Raw genomic sequence first — 19704 nt, 5'->3', positions numbered from 1 at the left:
ATGAGGGTGGCATGGTGGTTATGTGAGGTACAGTAGTATATATTTGATATAATGGTATTACATATATTTATTACACACACACACGTTATGAATGTGGTATGTGTTTAGATATGTGGCTACGTGACAAGCTGGAAGCGATATTTATGTAGGTTACACAGGAAATGAGTATGTCTGAGGTAAGCGTGTTGGAACAAAGGTAGATATGTAAAGGGACAGGTGGGTATGGACAGGTGGGTATGGACAGGTGGGTATGGACAGGTGGGTATGGACAGGTGGGTATGGACAGGTGGGTATGGACAGGTGGGTATGGACAGGTGGGTATGGACAGGTGGGTATGGACAGGTGGGTATGGACAGGTGGGTATGGACAGGTGGGTATGGACAGGTGGGTATGGACAGGTGGGTATGGACAGGTGGGTATGGACAGGTATAAGGGGGTATTTATATAAAGGCATACCTGTGAGGGGGGGGTATGGAGATAGTTATGTAGGTTGGTCCCTGTGTGGATCACAAATGGTGGGTACCATATTTTGTTCGGGAGCACAGGGTACAGAAGGGAGTACAGTATGTGGGGATATTGATATAGAGGTAGATAAATATGTAGAATAGGTATGTGAAGTATTGCATATGTACAGTTGATGAGAGATGGAGAGATATAGGATATATAAATATTATATATAGAGTCAAGTCTGAGAGTGGAGGGAATATCTATAGATGGGATATAAGTGTATGTACAGTGGGGTAGGCGGGTGCATTCTGTATGTACAGTGGGGTAGGAGGGTGCATTCTGTATGTACAGTGGGGTAGGAGGGTGCATTCTGTATGTACAGTGGGGTAGGAGGGTGCATTCTGTATGTACAGTGGGGTAGGAGGGTGCATTCTGTATGTACAGTGGGGTAGGAGGGTGCATTCTGTATGTACAGTGGGGTAGGAGGGTGCATTCTGTATGTACAGTGGGGTAGGAGGGTGCATTCTGTATGTACAGTGGGGTAGGAGGGTGCATTCTGTATGTACAGTGGGGTAGGAGGGTGCATTCTGTATGTACAGTGGGGTAGGAGGGTGCATTCTGTATGTACAGTGGGGTAGGAGGGTGCATTCTGTATGTACAGTGGGGTAGGAGGGTGCATTCTGTATATACAGTAGGGTATGAGAATGCATTCTGTATATACAGTGGGGTACGAGGATACATTCTGTATATACAGTGGGGTACGAGGATACAGTGGGGTATGAGAATGCATTCTGTATATACAGTGGGGTACGAGGATACATTCTGTATATACAGTGGGGTACGAGGATACAGTAGGGGATGAGAATGCATTCTGTATATACAGTAGGGTATGAGAATGCATTCTGTATATACAGTGGGGTACGAGAATGCATTCTGTATATACAGTGGGGTACGAGGATACAGTGGGGTATGAGAATGCATTCTGTATATACAGTGGGGTACGAGGATACATTCTGTATATACAGTGGGGTACGAGGATACAGTAGGGGATGAGAATGCATTCTGTATATACAGTAGGGTATGAGAATGCATTCTGTATATACAGTGGGGTACGAGGATACAGTGGGGTATGAGAATGCATTCTGTATATACAGTGGGGTATGAGACTGTATTATAAGAGAATATATTACTGTAGTATAGATTTACAGTAAGGCGAGTACGAGGATGTACACTGCCACAGAGGTAGGTCGGTGACACTGATATACTGTATATAGGGGGCACAAGTATGTGGGTGCCTTGGTGCAGTAAAGGGGTCACTTACCGCTGTGGGACCCGATCCACCTGGGTGCCAGCTGCAGTGGGAGCGCGTCTGTCAGGGAGGCCCGGGATCCCAGGTAGAGGTGCTGACCTCCCCGGGACTCCTCCACCCCCGAGCTGCCTCCCCTCTCCGCCTCGGTACCGGCCCGGTACAGGCCAAACGGCAGCCCGGCGGTGGTGGGAGGGTCCAGGCCGGACACCGAACTCACCGAACGGCTCCTCAGCCCCATGGCACCGCCCGACCGGTAATGTCCGAAGTGGGAGGCGGCGGCGGGGGGCACGGCCGTGTCATCCGAGGAAACCCCGGGGAACGGAGGCCGGGGGCGGGAGGCCGAGCTCTGCTTCCCCCCCATGGGGAACACAGGCAATAATATAGACAGGGAGAGGGGGGGGGGGGGCGACAATAAAATACAGGGGGGCAATACAATAGACAGGGGGAGGGGGCAATTAAATTAGGGTAGCAGTATATAGAAACATGGGGGGCAGCTAGAGGAAGGGGGGTAATTCAATCTGAAGCAGATGCTGGTTGTAAAAGGGACATATCCTGGGTGGGGTATATCCAGGGTGGGGTATATCCAGGGGGGGGTATATCCAGGGGGGGGATATATCCAGGGGGGAGGGGGTAACCCCCAGGTGTATCCACTTCTGTCCAGCCTCACAGGGGGTCCAGGGGCAGCAACATCTCCTTCCAAATGGTTCCAGGGAATCCCCCTTTCCCCTAAACCTCCCCTCCCAAAATGAGGGGGGGTTACAAGGGGTCAGATCCTAAAAGCCCCAGGAAATTGGGATTCCAGGAAGCAGGTCCTCTCTACATCCAGCAGGAAATGGGGGGAAGGCGATGGGGGGAAGGCGATGGGGGGAAGGCGATGGGGGGAAAGCAAAGGGTGTGAAGTGCCCCCCCTCCCCCCCTGTCCAAAATCCAGCTGGGGGGGGGGAGGGGGTCTTGGGTATTTAAATTCCTGGGCTCATTCAGTAGCTTCGTCAAGTAGCCAGGGGGGCACCTGGGCTCTCCTCTCACTGGGCTAGTAGGGGAGTTTCTTGCCCATCAGTGCTGCCCCTTCTCTCAGGCCTGGGAGGAGGGGGGGGTGGGGGGGGTCGCTGTGTCAGCGAGGAGGGGGCTCCCATAAGCAGCAGCCTCTCTGTCTCGTTGGCTGCCTCTGTCTGACTTGCTCCTTGTTGCTGGGCTGTAACAATGGAGCCTCACGCTGCGCATGCGCGGCTCACCAACCCCTCCTCCCCCCTAGCCACTTCCAGGCCTCACTTCATTAACCCTTTCAGGCTCATAGGGGAGTGCTGGCCTTTTATCAGCTAATATATCATTGCAGCTGAATAATGATGTATGCCTAGTCTCCTTCTATGAGTTCATATTTATTCAACCAGGGTGAATGGGATATTTTGGATTAAGACATAGCAGGCCGCACACCTGATCCAGTGGGCCTAAAATAATTATGTTGAGGCTACATTAGAAAATGTATACAGAATATATATTTTTTTACTTAATCAACCCTGTTTTGTTAACCATGACACTATACTTACTGTAGTAATAGAAAATGCATTGCACAGAAGCAGGACTGAGGTGGCTCTTGGCTTCTTATTGTATGTCTTAATTTATATCGCGCCAAAAGTGTACTCAGAGCTTCACAAAGAATACAATACAGGGAATTATAATAATACAATAAGTGCAGAAAAATCAGGCAATAGGAAAGAAAATCCCTGCCCTGAAGAGCTTACAATCTAAGGCCTCGGCCAGGGTGGTGCTGAGCAGGCGCGATTGTGGCAATGTGTGCGGCCAGTGTGAGCGAGCGCCTGCGCCTGCTCGGCGCTTCGATGCTTGCAGAGCAAGCAAATTTGAATTTGCCGCTCGCAAACGCGTCACGTGAGTGGTTCGCCCAATGAGGGCGAACCAGCTCCTTGACGTGGCCGCACCCCCAGTCAAGCGCCCACCTAGCCGGCCACAAATCGCCCGGCCGAGCAGGGTGCAGCGCCCGAGCGCCAGCTACCTGCCTGGCCGCAGCCTTACGTTTGAGGGGAAACTTACAGAGACAGCAGGTGAGGGAATAAGTGCTGTAGATGGCAGTGCTTGGTCACAATGGGTGGTAGGAGTGACTCAGTGTGGGACAATAGCCATGAGTGCAGGCTATTGGGATGCTTGATTTGTAAGGCAAGTTTTAAGGTTAGTCAGTATTAAAATTAGAAGTTTTACACCATTTACAGGGGAAGAGATGGTAGGGAGGCGTGGGTGAAATCAGGTGTGTATGTCTGGCTTCAAGCTTTAGGGAGATCTGGACAAGTATTGCCAATCCAGGTTTTAATTACCCCCATCCCAACAAATATATTTAAATGTAATTTGCAGGGTGATCCAGCAAAAAATCCTATTAAGATGACCCACTCTGGATCAACAGGGACAAGCTACACTTGCATTTGGCCTATTCATTGTGAGGAGGGTTGGGTTTGCCTTGATGCCACACTGGCTAGGAAGGGTTATGTAATAATTTATTTAATAATGTGGAAGAGCTATTTTGACCACATTTTAGAAATATTTAAACAATAATTATGTTTAGAAATCATAAATGGAGAGTGGCTTCCTAAAATACATCATTTGTTCTTTAAATAGAAAGTGAAAGCATTTGACTGTAATAATACTCAGCACCTCTTAGAACAGAATATATATATTATATATTGTTCCTATAATTTCCACTTATGTTGATAGCCTCCCCTGTGTATTGACCTTGTACAGTAAATGTACATCTCATTGTGTAGTACATACAATTAAATCCAGAAATACAAGTGTTTTATTGGTAACGGGATATTTATATATAATGCACTGCAGGTGTTACGGAGCCTTCATAGATGGTGCTCACTTGCTTGAACGCTCCTGTATCCCACATTGACAGAGGAACTAAAGTGGACCTATTTTCATGTGCCCAATGTTGGAGGGTCTGATGTTGGTGTTTTTGTACCAAATGGAATAATAGTGACTTTTATCAGTAAGCCTGCAATTAGGTCTACGAAACTAGCAATGCTAAAAATCAGTAAGACTGACTCAAAGTCAGCGAGGCTCACAGAAAATCAGTGGGAGCTGACAGGCCTGTACAGCCCTCTGTGTGTGTTCCCTATCTTTCTGTAACTACTGTGTGCCTATGCCTTAAGGGAAAAACTACAACTCCCAGCATGCGCTGTGTGACGTTTCCTCCGCGACGTGCATTCCTAAAAGGCGTAGAGGTGTTGCGCGAGGCCGTGACGTCAGACGTTGTTTGTTGATGTAGCTGCCCGTGTGTGAGGGCAGGGGTAAAGGAAAACAAAAAAATGGCGGCGCACTGGAGCAGCGAGAACGTGGTGGTGGAATTTCGGGAGTCGCAGGTGAGGGGCACGGGCCCGGAGGGTGGCATGAGGAGGCTCGGTAGGGATGGCCGGTGCCCACAAGGCCCCTTGGCGTGTTGCGTATCACAGGAAGGAGATGCTGGGTGGCTGTTGGGATGTACTTCGCATGCGCGCAGATCTTATCACTGGGGACTATGAATGGGACACGTTTAACCCCTTGGTTGCTAGAAAGGGCTTGCAAACAATGCGTTTCACGCTCCTGACGTAGCCAAGGGGTTAAATTGGGCCTTCCTGGACTTGGGAGTTCTGGGCAACAAAAATGACATTTTAAGAAATGGGATTAAGAAAATAAATGTGCCAAAACTCCACTGAGGCAGGTATATTCACCAAATCACCTCCACTGTATATTCTAGCAATATTAGAGGTGTGTGTGATTGTATTTTGTATAGTGCCGACAGTGTACACAATGCTTTGTAACTAAAATACAAGTTAAATAATGGGGCTCACTGCCACAGGTACTTGACCACATAAGGCAAAGGAAGAACCTGCCCTGAAGAGCTTACAATCTAGGACAGTGTTTCCCAACTCCAGTCCTCAGGGAACCCCAACAGGTCAGGTCTTAGGCGCTGACCCGTGCTGAGGCGCGCTGGTGCTTACCAGTGAGCCCCTGCAGCCGCAAGGAGAGCGGCTTTAGTAGGGGCTCGCCTACGCTTCCGCAAGCGTGCGGAAGCGTAGGTCTTATCCAAATTAGATTTCGCGCTCATGGGAGCGTTGGGCCGGTCACGTGAGCGGTTCGCCCAATGAGGGCGAACCAGCTCCGTGATGTCACTGGCCCGCCCCCCCGACACGCCCACGGACGGCGCGCTAACCAAGGCCAGGGAAAGCACCCGCTTTCCCTCAGCGCGCCTCCGTACAGCTGCTGCAACCCTGGACGCAGCCTTAAGGATATCCTTGCTCCAGCACAGATGGCTCAGTCAAAATGATTGAGCCACTGATTGACCCACCTGTGCTGGAGCAGGGATATCCTTAATACCTGACCTGTTGGGGTTCCCTGAGGACTTGAGTTGGGAAACACTGATCTAGGAGATAGAATAAGGGCTGCTGTAAATTAAGAAGAAAAGAAAAACATCTTACCTACATAATAGATGTTATCCAGCCATGAACCCCCTCTGCCAACACCCCCCCCCCCCCCCCGAGATATTTACTGGTTTAGTTGCCGGCATGGGGGCTGGACCTAGAAATGCAGTATATACATTTATACATTATAGGTAATGATTGTTTGTAACTGTTTTAGAGCACCCCCTACCAAAAAATAGTTCCTGCACGCCTCGTTGCCCGTGTCTCCCTCCCCATCAGAAAACAAAAATGGGCGCCAAATCTCATGGGCCAATAGGAAGCTGAAACTTTGTCTGGGAGATAACATTGCAGACTCCTATTGGTCGACTGTTTAAATGTCCATGAGGCAATACTAGTAACTAAACTGGTAATCAAGGGATCCCGGAAGCTAAACACTGATTTTAGTCGGGATTGCTTCTTTAAATGAAAACCTAGGTTTGGAAACGTTTAACAAGCCCTTTAAACTGTCTACAGCAGGGGTGGACAACTCCAGTCCTCAAGGGCCCCCACGAGGTCAGGTTTTCAGGTTATCCCTGCTTCAGCACAGGTGGCTCAATCAGAGGCTCAATCTTCGAAAACCTGACCCGTTGGGGGAGGGCTTGAGGACTGGAGTTGAGCACCTCTGTGATAGCAGACTCTACATCTAAGGCCTTGCCCCCGCTGCATGCTGCAGCGTCCGCTGTGGCGGACGCTGCGCTCACCAGAGCCCTCCCCGCAACGGCGCCGGGCCCGCTGCGAGGGGGGGGGGCCGCAGCGCTCGCGCGAGAGCTACTCCTGCTCTCAATAGAATTGAGAGCAGGAACTCGCGTCGAGCGGCTAGGCACGCCCCCGGCGGTTCAGCCAATGAGGGCGAACCTGCCGGGTGACGTCATGGCCGCGCCCCCGGCACGCCCCCCCCGGTCTCTGCTCCTGCAGTGAGCTGCAAACCGGGGAATCGCCGGAACGCGCAGCCGAAAGCGCGGGCGCGCATTAGAGCGCCGTGACCGGGGCCTTAGCCTAACTCCTACCGCCTGCTTGCATTGAGATTATCTTTGCCTACTTTTTTTTTTCCAAATTAAATTTTTCACCAAAGGTATTGGTTTTCCAACATTGTGGCGATCCTAGCACATTTTAACTGTGTATACTATACTAGAAACATTTTGTGTCTGGAAAATTTGCACTCACGTGTGTGATTTATACCTCATGGTTCTATCGATGATGCACTTATGTACATGCTCATTCAAAATACAACATTATTTAATTCAACTGCGTTGCTCCGTGTTGGTTCTTAGAAAGGCGTGAGGTCCCAGCACTCAATCATGAGGTTTTATGTGCAGTCACACAAAAATACTTTTGGTGACCTAGTGGGAGATGAAGTGTGCTGTAGTGTTCTTATGAGTTGGTAAAGTGGTCGTTTAAACCAGCACACTGTGCTGATCACAGATTGTGCATTTTATTTTCTTTACGAGAACCGTGCTGACCCTTTCCAAAACAGTTTTTTATTTTTATTTTTTAAATCTGATTTTGTTCCGGAGACATAAGCGTTTGAAATATTCAGGGAGGTTAAAATGAAGCTCTCCTCAGTGCTCATTGCCATCTGAAGGTTACCATGGCAATTGCAGAAGCTAGAGATTAAAAACCATATTTTACTAACCTTAGAAATCTTTTTTTTGTTTTTTTTTTTTTTTTTTTTATATGGCCTAGGGCAAGATGCTAATCTCATATACATTTCTAGGGGGGTATTGCTGCTTAAAACGGCACCACTCAGTTCTACGCTGGTTTTAAAAAAAAAAAAAACATTACAATCCATGATTGATATAGTTATTTGTATAAAGGTGGAGGGGGGGGCGGGGGTGGTTACAGTAAAAGGACAGGAGAGGGGATCATCAGAAGTATTTTCACAAAGCATCATGACGTTCCTAGTTTACTCATCTCTATTCGTTTTCTTAATAGGGTTCCCACGTCCATAGGAATTTGGACCATGTGACATTAATGTAACTGGTCATCCTTTCCATTTCCATTATGAGTAATACCTGTTTTTTAACTGCCGAGACGGTAGGGGGGATCTTGTCGTTGCCAAAATGTGGGGATCACGCAGCAGGTGGCCAGGAGGATTTGGGAAATGAGTTTATTTGTGTGCGAGGGAATCTTGCCTATGAATATGAATGGTTCTCTAACCAGGGTAATCCCAGCCCGGGTATGGATGTAGTGGGGGACCTGCTTGTACACTTGCTGAAGCTTGGGACGTCCCTGTCACGGGAGACAAGGACAATTACACCAGTGATTTGTCCAAAATATTCCGAGAGCTGCAGCACATGCATGAATATCACCCCCCACACGCATGTAAATATACTGTACACACACTAATAGGTATATACTGTATAAGCATTAACATACAACAAACTTACTTTAATCAGAATTAGGGAAAGGAACAAAATGTGGGGAATAAAATGCATCTCACAATAAGTCCCTTTATTTTGTTTTTTTCATTGTTTTTGCTGTGCAAAACGGCTTGTAATTTACAAATAAACAATACACGCGCACACTACCCCCCAAATACACGCGCACACTACCCCCCAAATACACGCGCACACTACCCCCCAAATACTTACACACACACTACCCCCACCCCCCAGATACATACACACACGCACTAACCCCCCAAATACAAGCACACCCCCCCAAATACTTACACACACACACACACTACCCCCCCCCAGATACATACACACACGCTCTAATCCCCCAAATACAAGCACACACCCCCCAAAAAAATACACGCACTCCCCCCCCCACTAAAAAAAAACCACACACTACCCCTCCCCCCCCCCCTCAAACACACACACATACTGTCCCACGCCGGGCCTCTTTCATGCTGATGCGCGCCGACGTCACATAGAGGCCCGGCGTGGGACAGTGTAGGAGGCAGGCAAGCAGCTGGGCAGATGCCCGCAGCGTCCGGCAGCACAGTGAGGGAGAGAGGCGCCAGCTGGGGAGTGTATGTACCAAAGAAAAAGAACACTGTTCAAATAGCACTCGTTTATCCAGTACAGTAGTGTATATCATAATGATTAAAAATAATCTTTATTTAGTTAATTGTTAAAATAAGTGATGCAACAAGTAGACCAAACAAAAGTGATCTACAGAAGGACTGTGTAGCTCATTGGTTTGAGGCAATTAGTATGCCGACTGATATATAGTTGCAGTTGATTTATTGTTAACCTCTAAAATATTAATGAGGTATAAGTTTAACTTGAGTGAGCCCAGAGGCATATTAGTTCAGCAATTTAACTAACAGGCTACCTTTTCAAGACACTCTACTAAATTTGCCTTGACTGAGTACAAACAATCTAGTTTTTCTAACACAATAGTTAAACTTATACCTCATTAATATTTGAGGTTGCCACTCCCCTGCACTAGACAGAACAGAGTTGAACAAAAGGGAATTTAATTAGAAAAAAAGATTCCACAAACCTCCAGTACGTAAGACCCGCACAAACTCGCCTAACTGGGGGAACAGCCTAGAGCCCTAGGTGCCGGGACCTCCACCCAGAAGTGTACCCCGATAAACATTCCCAACTTGCGCGGCTGTCCCCTGGTGGGGGCAGCACTGCTTTGCTCTCTGCTTGTCGGCAGTTTTAAATGCCTCGCGGTCGTTTCCATCCAACCTCCTCCGGAACACCCTCGGATGACTTCGGAAATTTTAAGGGTCCACTTCGGCTCTCCGACTATTCCACGACAAATCTCTGGAACCAAAGCCGGGTTCCTATTGATATATCCCTCGGTCTCCATCCACCAACATGGAGGCGGAGGCCCCGACTAATCCCAGAGCTGATAGTCTTCAAAGTCCAATCAGCGAGGGAGGGCTCATCCGGAGCCAGGGGAGGTTACCGGACTTCCAGGACAGACCACATTGGCGGGCTTAAGTAGAGCATGGTATTTGAACGCACCAATGGGAATCATGCGTACAGAGCCCAGTCCCTGCAATGGTTCCCCTTGTCCTCTAAGTACCCCCTGAAGGGAGAGGCGACTCGGTGTCTGGGCCGAATAATGGTCCCATCGCTGGGAGCCACTTCCCCCCTTGCCTGAGTCCACCGCCCAGCTTTGGTCGACAATGTTCCAAGCCACTCACCTTATCTGGCCCAGGATCTCCTCCTGTGTTGAGGCTGGATACTTGTGTGCCTAAATCCCACTGAGGAAACTGGCAGGCCCAGGGAGTGCCTATGGGTGAAAATACAAAAGGGCTAGTTTGCAATCATTGGGAGAACTGCACATAGTGGCCCGACGAGCACGTTCTACATACCATATTCGAATAAACATTTGTCGTCTCGGGGGAGAACCCTTGTTAGAGTATTATACTGGAACTGAAGCCCAAAAAACAAAAGCGCTCTATATACAGGTATTCATTGAGAACTTCTCTTGTAAGCAAGTGAGGTCTGCTGTTTAGTACTAGCCGAGTAATACTTCAGGGTAACGGTCCCCTATCTTTATTAGGACCATGTTAATATCACATGACTAAGTTGGACAGATTGCGCATCTCATCCCATTAGTACTGTAAACTCTGCCATACGTAACATGCATTTAGTTTGTATTATTATTAATAATAATGTCGTTATTTTAAAGCTTGGCTAAAAATAATGTATGTATGTTTTATATCGGACATAGGGCCCAACGCCAGTTGTCGTGTCCTTCCAGAGAAAAACTCATACCACCTGAGATTAGCCACATAACATGTTTTTGCCAGCCCTCTGTTGAGCAATATATTTTTGCCCATGGCGCTCTTATTAATTGGAGGGTATATGCAGGCCCCACAGATATACATCTCATAAATCCTGTCTTATCAACTTAAATTGAATTATTAGTTGAAGTGTAACTACAAACTTCTAAAGTATAACCTTATTCCAGAATGTGTAGTGGTGGGTATGAACTTGGAAGATACACTGACATATGACCGTTCCAGGTACATTGCAGTGTTTGCTACTGTCCAGTTATATGCAACCTGGCATCCCGACTGTACTTTTAATCACAGTGTTTCTCCTGGGTCTGGTCCACGCGTCTCTGCCATGTGCTTGGGTTGCATTGGGCCCCTCCGATTTCCCTTCTGTTTGGTCCACTCGAAGCGGGGCCGGTCAACGGTGAACCACCTGGGCTTCAATGTCCACCTCGGGTAGAGGTATATTCAGGCCTTGCAGCAGCTTTAGACCCTCGTTAGGGGTTGCTGACGTGTGGGTAGAGCCCTCGTGGAAGACTAAAATTCTGCAGAAACCCCCACCGATACCCGACTTGGAGATCTTGTAGGCGTCCCCGTTTTCAGCAGACTCGCTGGTGAAAAATCTGAAAAGATCTGCAAAAATGTGTCATTCATGGTAACCTGATCGGTCTCTCTAGCAGCTCTTAGAATTTACTCCTTTGCTCGTGTAAAAGTGAAAACGTGTGATTACATCACTGAGTCTATCCGGGTCTCCGTATCTTGACCGCAGGGCTCTGTCTACAAGGTGAGAGTCCTCTGTTCATGTTGGGGCCAGGGTTTTGAACAGGCGGGAGAGGTACTCTTCCAGGTGGTCCGGAAGAATTGACTCCGGTTTTATTTTTTTTTATCCTGAAGTTGTTCCTCCTGTTGTGGTTTTTGGCTTCTTCAGCCTTCTCTTCCAGCGTATCTATTCTGCTATGTAGCGATTGCAGCTCCTGGTCTGCTGCCATCTGGAACGGCGCCAACTCATCTAGGCGTTTCGTCCGTTCGTCTAAAGATAACTCGCTCTGCAGCCACAGCATAGAACTCTCTAGTTCTTTATGGAACGTGGCCTTAATATCCTGGACGAACCATAACATGTATCTTTGGGAGTAGTGGCCCGCCTGTTTTTCTGCCTCAGACTCCATGTCTTCCCTTTGGGCGTCATCGCCATTTTGAGACTCATTGGCAGTTTGCAGATCTTTTCTGACGTACAGGCATACCCCGCTTTAAGTACACTCACTTTAAGTACACTCGCGAGTAAGTACATATCGCCCAATAGGCAAACGGCAGCTCACGCATGCGCCTGTCATCACGTCCTGAACAGCAATACCGGCTCCCTACCTGTACCGAAGCTGTGCGCAAGCGGGGAGACTATAGAGCCTGTTACAAATGCGTTATTTACATCAGTTATGCACGTATATGACGATTGCAGTACAGCACATGCATCGATAAGTGGGAAAAGGGAGTGCTTCACTTTAAGTACATTTTCGCTTTACATACATGCTCCAGTCCCATTGCGTACGTTAATGCGGGGTATGCCTGTGTTACATACATGCTCCGGTCCCATTGCGTACGTTAATGCGGGGTATGCCTGTACTGATACGTCTTGTGCACTTGGTTTCCTTTTTTGCGGGGGTCCCATTCTGTGCCTCTCTGATTATCTCCTTCCACTAATGATGTTTTGGGATATTTTTGCTGTGTGACTCCACTTCTGTGTCCGAGCTCTCCTCCTAGGTGACTGTGCATGCGCCCCAGTTCTACCTTTTTTAGAAACTCCAGGTGCACAGCTGGATTAAAATTGCGCTGCGTAGGGGTATTTTTTTATCATTCCCGCTTCGCTATAAACCAGCGACAGGGGATTTTGATTTATACTCGTTACATAATTGCTTTTGTTTTTTTATTACAGGCGACGGCTATGTCTGTAGACTGTCACGGGCAGCTCGCAGTACTTTCCGGGTGAGTATGTTTTCACCATGTAAGGATTCGGTGGCATTCGGATTAAATGAGGTCAAGTAACTCAAACTTTGGGTCTTGGCTCAGTCGTTCACGCAAGTCCCAATTTAAGGTTTATTGAAATACATCAATTAGAAAATGCATTAATTGGAAGCACTCCCCTAAGTAACACCCATTGTAATATTTGTTTCATAATTAAAGGTGTATTTTTAGCCTTTCACATTTAGAAACCAATATATATACTGTATGTATTCTTTTCTCCCTCCCCCTCTTCCCCCCGAGCAGGTTATAAAGCAGTATTAAGTATTTTTAGGGTTGTACAATATATTATTTTTCATGTTTGAGATATTTAATCTCCAAACCATCTTACAGTGCAGTGTATGATGAGCACGAGCATGGTACGATAGCATTTTGTTGAGCGAGAATCAGTTTATAAATGTTGGAATTGAATTCGCTAATCTCGTGCTTCAAAAGGACATCCTCTTAGGAACAATGTGTAAGGGGTGACATGGTGCGTGATGCCTTGTTTACCAAACTCTGGTATAGATATTTATTTTTTTAATTCTATTTTAAAGTTAACTTGTAATCATGAGACTTGGAGGGTTTTAGTTGGCTGGCTTCTCCCTTTTGTGTGTGATCTCAAAAGCTTGTACAACAAACCCCTCCTTTTCCCACTCCGCCTTTATCTTTATTGGCTTTCTTGCAAGGGCAGTGTGGGCTAATGGTAAATAATATTTTATATATATATATATATATATATATATATATATATATATATATATATATATATATATATATATATTATTTTTTATTGTGATGTGGGATTTGCAGCTTTTGACTAAAAACTTGCACCTTCTCCTATTGTGTTTCCGTGAACCTGTCATCACACGACTTGTAGCTGTATATGTTATCCTTATATAGCACTGACCGTCTGTGGCGTGCTGGGCAGAATGATGCCTACCTCATTAGAATGCATGTATGTCTTTATTTATATAGCGCCATTAATGTACATTGAGCTTCACAGTAGTAATACACACGATAATCATATAAATAGCACTTAATATAAATAAGACATAATGGGAAGAAGTGCTTCAGACATGAAAGTAACATTTAGGCAAAGGAGTCCCTGCTCCGAAGAGCTTACAATTCAGTATAGTCGTAATAAACTTTGTGCACAGTGAGGTCACTTGCCTAATCGAAGGTAGTGGATCTCGCACATCATCGAGGCCAATGCATTAGCTACAGAGCACCTCGGTGTTGCTACCCCCCCAGACTGCATGTGTGCATGTGTGTGTGTGCGCGTGCGCGCGTGCATAGACTGGTGTTGGAGGCCTCTCCATTACACCCCCCTTTGTGTGTTACGGTGGGATATGTTGTGATATTTTCTGTACTGTAATTGTCATTGAACCCTATTGAAACTCTGTTCGATTGCGGCATATGTTGGGTTATCATTAGAAACAATGAGCCTGGCTACATCTGTAAGTCTCTTAAACTGTACCGTGGTTTCCATCACAGGCGGCGCTTCTTATACATCGTGAACCTGGAAACCCCCGCAGATGGGCATCGTAAAATCTCTCGGCAGAGCAAGTGGGATATCGGTACTGTGCAGTGGAATCCTCATGACAGCTATGCTCACTTTTTTGCTGCTTCTGTAAGTGCAGCTGCTGCTCTGTATAACGCACACAAGGAATGCAGTTCTCCAACCCACACAGCCCTCTGCTTATACTTAGAACGCAGCTGGAACACTTCCCCTAGAAACAGTACATTTGTACAACAATTTATATACATTAGGGTTTGATCTGAGTCAGCTTGATACAAGATTCCACCAACGCTTTCTACACAGAACAATGCAGAGTTGAACACTTATGGAATAAAAGCAGGACACAGCTGAGATACGTGTTCTTGTACAGGAATATTTGGGGGATTCTGGGCAGAATTACCCTTTTTACTGCTGTAGGGGCAGGAACACATTAGAAAGCTGTGAGTAGGTAGTGGCAGAGCTGGGAGTGTGGTATATCAGTGAATACTAAAGATGCGCTTCAGGGTAAATTGTTAGAGCTGCGTCACAAGTCTGCAGTGGGATAGCAGGTAGTGCTGTAGGACAAGATTGAGAGACCGTGATGACTCTTTCTGGGGTGGGGTTATAATAGCAGATGGTGCTGCAGGACTCTGTTGAGACGCAGTAATAGTATGGAGAATGTGATCTGTTCTGAAAAAGTTTGATTCTGGGAAGGATAGAGGCACAATAGAACTCTGTGATGTTCTCGTGAGTACCAGGGCAGCAGAACAAGAAAGGAGGTTCCGTAATTCTAATTGTGTGCAGTCTGGGTGTCAGTACTTGGCAGGATTAAGGTGTTCTGTTCAGTACTTTGGTGTTCCCTGTTTTGTCATTTCAGAGTAACCAGCGCGTGGACCTATACCAGTGGAAGGATGGGGCCGGGGACATTGGCACTTCCTTGCAAGGCCACACACGCGTCATCAGGTTAGCCACATCTTCTTGGCGGATGCTTTGCTGTGGAATGTGGTTCCCAGAGATTATTTATTCGTCTCCAGCTCTTGAGGTTATGTCATTATGTTCATAGTAACAATTACAGGTGCAATGAAACCCTGCAGTGAAGAGCTGACTGGGGAATGATTGACTCTTACAGTCAGTACCTGAGAGAGCGAATGAAGCTTTGCGAGTCTTCTGCAAGTTATCCCATGCTCTCAAACCAGGATCTTCTATACCTTTTTATATAGAGTTGAAATGAATAATTTCTGTTTATTCCGGGCCCGGCATGTCTTGATGATTATAACTTTTTTTTTTTTTCTCTCCTCTCGCAGTGACATGGACTGGTCTGTATTTGAGCCAGAAGTGCTGGTCACCAGCTCCATTGACACATACATCTACATTTGGGATATCAAGTAAGAGCAAACTAAGCTGTAGCAAAGTAACAGCGCTGAAATAGCCGAGGGCGGGGGGGGATCATAACTGTCCCTTTATGGCACAGGGAAAGCAAGTAATATCATCTCGCCCATGAAGTACATTCGTTTTTAATTTTTTCTCTCAACGTCTCATAACATAGAAGACAACATGGACAGATTATCTGTCAGTGATGTCTTCATTGCTATTGGGTGACTTAGTGACACCAGGGACCTTCAAGCATCTGAAAAGAGAAAGACGTGTGACTAAAATACTTAATACTACAGCAACAGAAATAAAGGTGCAACTTCCCCATCTTTTTCATGTTATTGTCTTTTGACTGATCCAGATATAGACGGATTTGTAGCCCAGGGAGCCTGTCCCTCACACAGGAATGTGCTTGTAATAGTAACCGAGACACAAGGAGACGGTGACCAAAAGGATCGCGCCCCTATTGGTGGTATGATAAACACATTTCTTTCTTTCCCAGAGACACCAGGAAACCTGCAGTGTCCTTGTCTGCCGTGGGTGAGTGTTTCAGCTTGACTCTTTATTTTCTTAATGAACGTGTACCTCCTATTTTATTTATGTGTTGCATAGTAGACGGGGTTGAAAAAAAGACATATATGAAGTTCAACCTATGCTAAAATTTAGACGACAGATACTTAATCCTATATTTGTTCTTACAGTATATTGTTCCAGAGGAAGGCAAACAAAAAACCCCAGTGACACATTATCCAATGATCTCATATGGGGAAAATAAATTAATTCCTGTCTCTAAATCTTGGCAATTGGATTACTCCCGGGATCAACATCCTTCTCCTGTTTACCTATTAAGTATATCCCTGTATACGTTTCCTTTCTAAAATGTCCAACCTTTTTTTGAACAAATCTATTGTATCTGCTATCACAGTCTCCATGGGTAATGAATTCCCACATTGTAACTGCCCTTACTGTAAAGAACCCTTTCCTTTGTTGCTGGTGAAATCTCCTTTCCTCCAACCTTAAGGGATGACCCTGAGTCCTTTGTACTGCTCTTGGGATGAATAGTTCTTTTGAAAGCTCCTTGTATTGTCCCCGAATATATTTGTATATAGTTCTCATATCCCCTCTTGGACGCCTCCTTTTTTTCTAATGTAAACAAATCTAATTTAGCCTCTCCTCATAACTCAGATTTTCCAGTATTCATAGCTCTGCATCATATCACAGGCACAGTGAATCTGTTGGGGTGCTCCAAGACGTATTGATGTAGTGGTCTGTGCCCATTGCAGCACTTCTCCCTTGTGGTACAGAAGACTAGTAGTGCTATTGGTGTTGGAGAAGCGTCGGTTTGTCAATGTTGTGATACTTTTTGAATGGACTGGGACATTGGTTCTGCATCCAGGTATTTGTGTATGGACTTTCAAGATCTCACACCGCTCTTCTTTAAATAAGCTGATGAAGGGACTTCTGAAACTAAAAGAGAGGCTTGGACTTTTCTAACCTTGGAGCAGAACAAACGGCCCTTGCAGCAGCACCCAGATCGGTGTTCACCATTTTCACAGTATCCAACCGCAATTTACATTCAGGTAGAATAAACCCTGACGAAGGAACGGTCTCACCCCCTCCTCCCCCCCCCCCCCCAAATATTGTGCTCTTTGTTCTTCTGCACTAATGTCCTACTAAATTGTGGTTGAATACTGTGAAAGTTGTGTACACCCAACTTAGGCGGCTGTGATAAGTTTAAAGGGTCAGGAAACAGGGTCTCCCTGGCTGAAGTGCACGGGCTTCTGATTGAGACACCACCGTCGATATAAAAGTAAAGATTACGGCCCAGAACCGCCAAAGGGTGCTAAGCTTCAGCACACCTTTCCTCTCATCCATATAAATGGGATCTGAGGCGTGCTAAAGCTTTGCTCCCTTCTGTGGATCCGGGTCCTAGTGTGCTGCGGACTGGACCACCAATATTGCTTTCTGGTACACAACATTATCCATGAAGAAATACCCTGTCTATATACTAAAGCGAATCGTAATCGGCAACAAATGTTCTTTCTCCTCTGCTGCTTTCTCTTGTATTTCTCTCTCTTTCTTTTCTCTCTCGAGACTTCTTACTGCATCTCTCCGACTCTCTCCTGCCAGCTTAATATTCCAGTACAACAGACCAGGTCTTCCATCAAACGCTTAGCTGCTTGTAACTTTCCCTATCACAATGTACGCCACAAGGGACAGATCAGAATGTTATTAATTGAAAGAAAAAATAGATTTGTTTACAGCAGCACCAAACCTTCTTATCTTTTTAGAAATGTGCATTCCGAGGCCCTTTTTGAATAATAAACTCGCCAGAAACATGTTTAGTTTTCATGGCAGTTGTTTAAACTTTTTTTCGTTAATGTAAACCTACGTTTGAAACTAGAAGACATATACTGTATATACTGCTATATAATGTTTAAACATATTGACTTTACTATTGCTTATAAAAAATATATAATTCAAACACATCTGTATAATATCCACTGATGGTGTATGCGTGAATAGACCTAAATTCAAAGGCAGGTTTGTTAATAAAGAGATGTAATTGCACTGACTTTGGGGTAGTTCAGGGCCTGGTTCCACTTACTGTACCAGCTCCTCCTGACTGAGCTTGACCAAAAACTACATTGTAGACTTGATGATTTTCTCTGCAGATTTTCGAATACAGCACAGTACACGATACTGCAGCAATATACTGTATGATAGGATCTCTGTAGTTTTGTGGGATTCCGGTTATCTTATAAGAGGAGCGATCTTGATGTAGCAGGGAGAGTTTAATAGAGTGTAAGAGTAGGGCCCTTGTGATCATTCATCACTTAAGCCTCAGACCATCTTCGCAGCATACATTAGAGTTGCAATAAAGCGCAAACACTATTCCACATAACACCTTTGCTGTCATTTTAAAGGTTGTTTCCCATTTTAAATGATGTTAAATGTCTTTGCCGATTTATACCCAAAAACCTAAATGGGGGGGGGGGGGGGAAAGCACAATGACACAACATGGGTTACACATTCTCTCTTGCTTACAATAGAGGCTAGTTAGAGACTTGTACCGATGCAGAGAGTACAATGGTGCAGAGTTATGAAGAAATATCTTGGTCACAATTTAAGATCGGTCAGAGGTGTCCCTACGATAACCCCGTTGCTGGCAATTCGCGGCCTCTCTGGCAGCGATGGGTTAGAAGTGAAATGCGATTCGGAGGATTTCGCAGCTCTTTGTCAGCCTTGGAAATAAGATACTGATTCTTAGGAGCCAGCTAGGAGGTAAAAAAAGCTAGTGGCCCAAACTTTCCCCAAGGCTTATATGTTTACATAGGAAGTCCTTTAGGAAAAGGTTGGATTTATTTTTAGAAAGGTATACAAGGATATACTCCCAGTAAGGGCGTTGATCCAGGGGGAATCAGAATTCATATTTTTTTTTTCTCCTCTCATGAGAAACAATTGGCAAATATTTACTTTTTATTTACGTGCCTTCCTCAGGTCAATATATAAATATAAGAGTTTCTCAGCATATTTAATTTAACATCGGTTGAACTGGATAGACCGATTCATTCCTTCCCCTCCACCCCCCACAACCTTGTCTGCTTTTAAGTATACGTACATCTACACATTGCAGTCGCCCTGTACAATAAGGCTGCGCTTATAGTGCCGTCGCCAGCAACTCGACGGTGACGTCACGCTGCGGTCGCTGGAAAAATCAAATTGACTTCCAGCGATTGCGACCAAGCCGTCTCGTCGCTCCTACTAAAAGCGCATGTGACGGCGGCAATACATTTGTTTTGATGTGCCGACACTATAAGCGGGGCCTAACTTTGTAGCCCTTGAGGTGCACTGTTGACGTAACGTAATCGACATGTGAAGGCCAAAAGTAAACCGTGTGTACTCCAAAAATATTTTTGTGGCCAAGTCAAATTTGGGTCCCCTGCCC

General features: G+C 45.9%; 1 protein-coding gene across 10 annotated transcripts in view; it reads left to right on the top strand.

Annotated features, from left to right (window-relative positions):
• The first annotated feature begins 4985 nt into the window (after nucleotides 1-4985).
• Nucleotides 4986-19704, top strand: part of WDR59 (WD repeat domain 59) — a 39980-nt gene continuing 25261 nt past the window's right edge. For all 10 annotated transcript variants that reach the window (XM_075576628.1, XM_075576624.1, XM_075576622.1 and 7 more), the window contains exons 1-6: nucleotides 4986-5124; nucleotides 12819-12868; nucleotides 14381-14516; nucleotides 15262-15347; nucleotides 15689-15769; nucleotides 16258-16295. In XM_075576628.1, coding sequence (XP_075432743.1) covers nucleotides 5071-5124; nucleotides 12819-12868; nucleotides 14381-14516; nucleotides 15262-15347; nucleotides 15689-15769; nucleotides 16258-16295 — 445 coding nt within the window. In that variant the 5' untranslated portion in view covers nucleotides 4986-5070. The remainder of the gene's footprint in view (nucleotides 5125-12818; nucleotides 12869-14380; nucleotides 14517-15261; nucleotides 15348-15688; nucleotides 15770-16257; nucleotides 16296-19704) is intronic.

This window comes from Ascaphus truei, chromosome 19, assembly GCF_040206685.1.
Source record: "Ascaphus truei isolate aAscTru1 chromosome 19, aAscTru1.hap1, whole genome shotgun sequence".
Taxonomy (NCBI): domain Eukaryota; kingdom Metazoa; phylum Chordata; class Amphibia; order Anura; family Ascaphidae; genus Ascaphus; species Ascaphus truei.
Note: the sequence above shows the minus strand (reverse complement) of the source record. Positions and strands in the feature narration are given on the sequence as shown.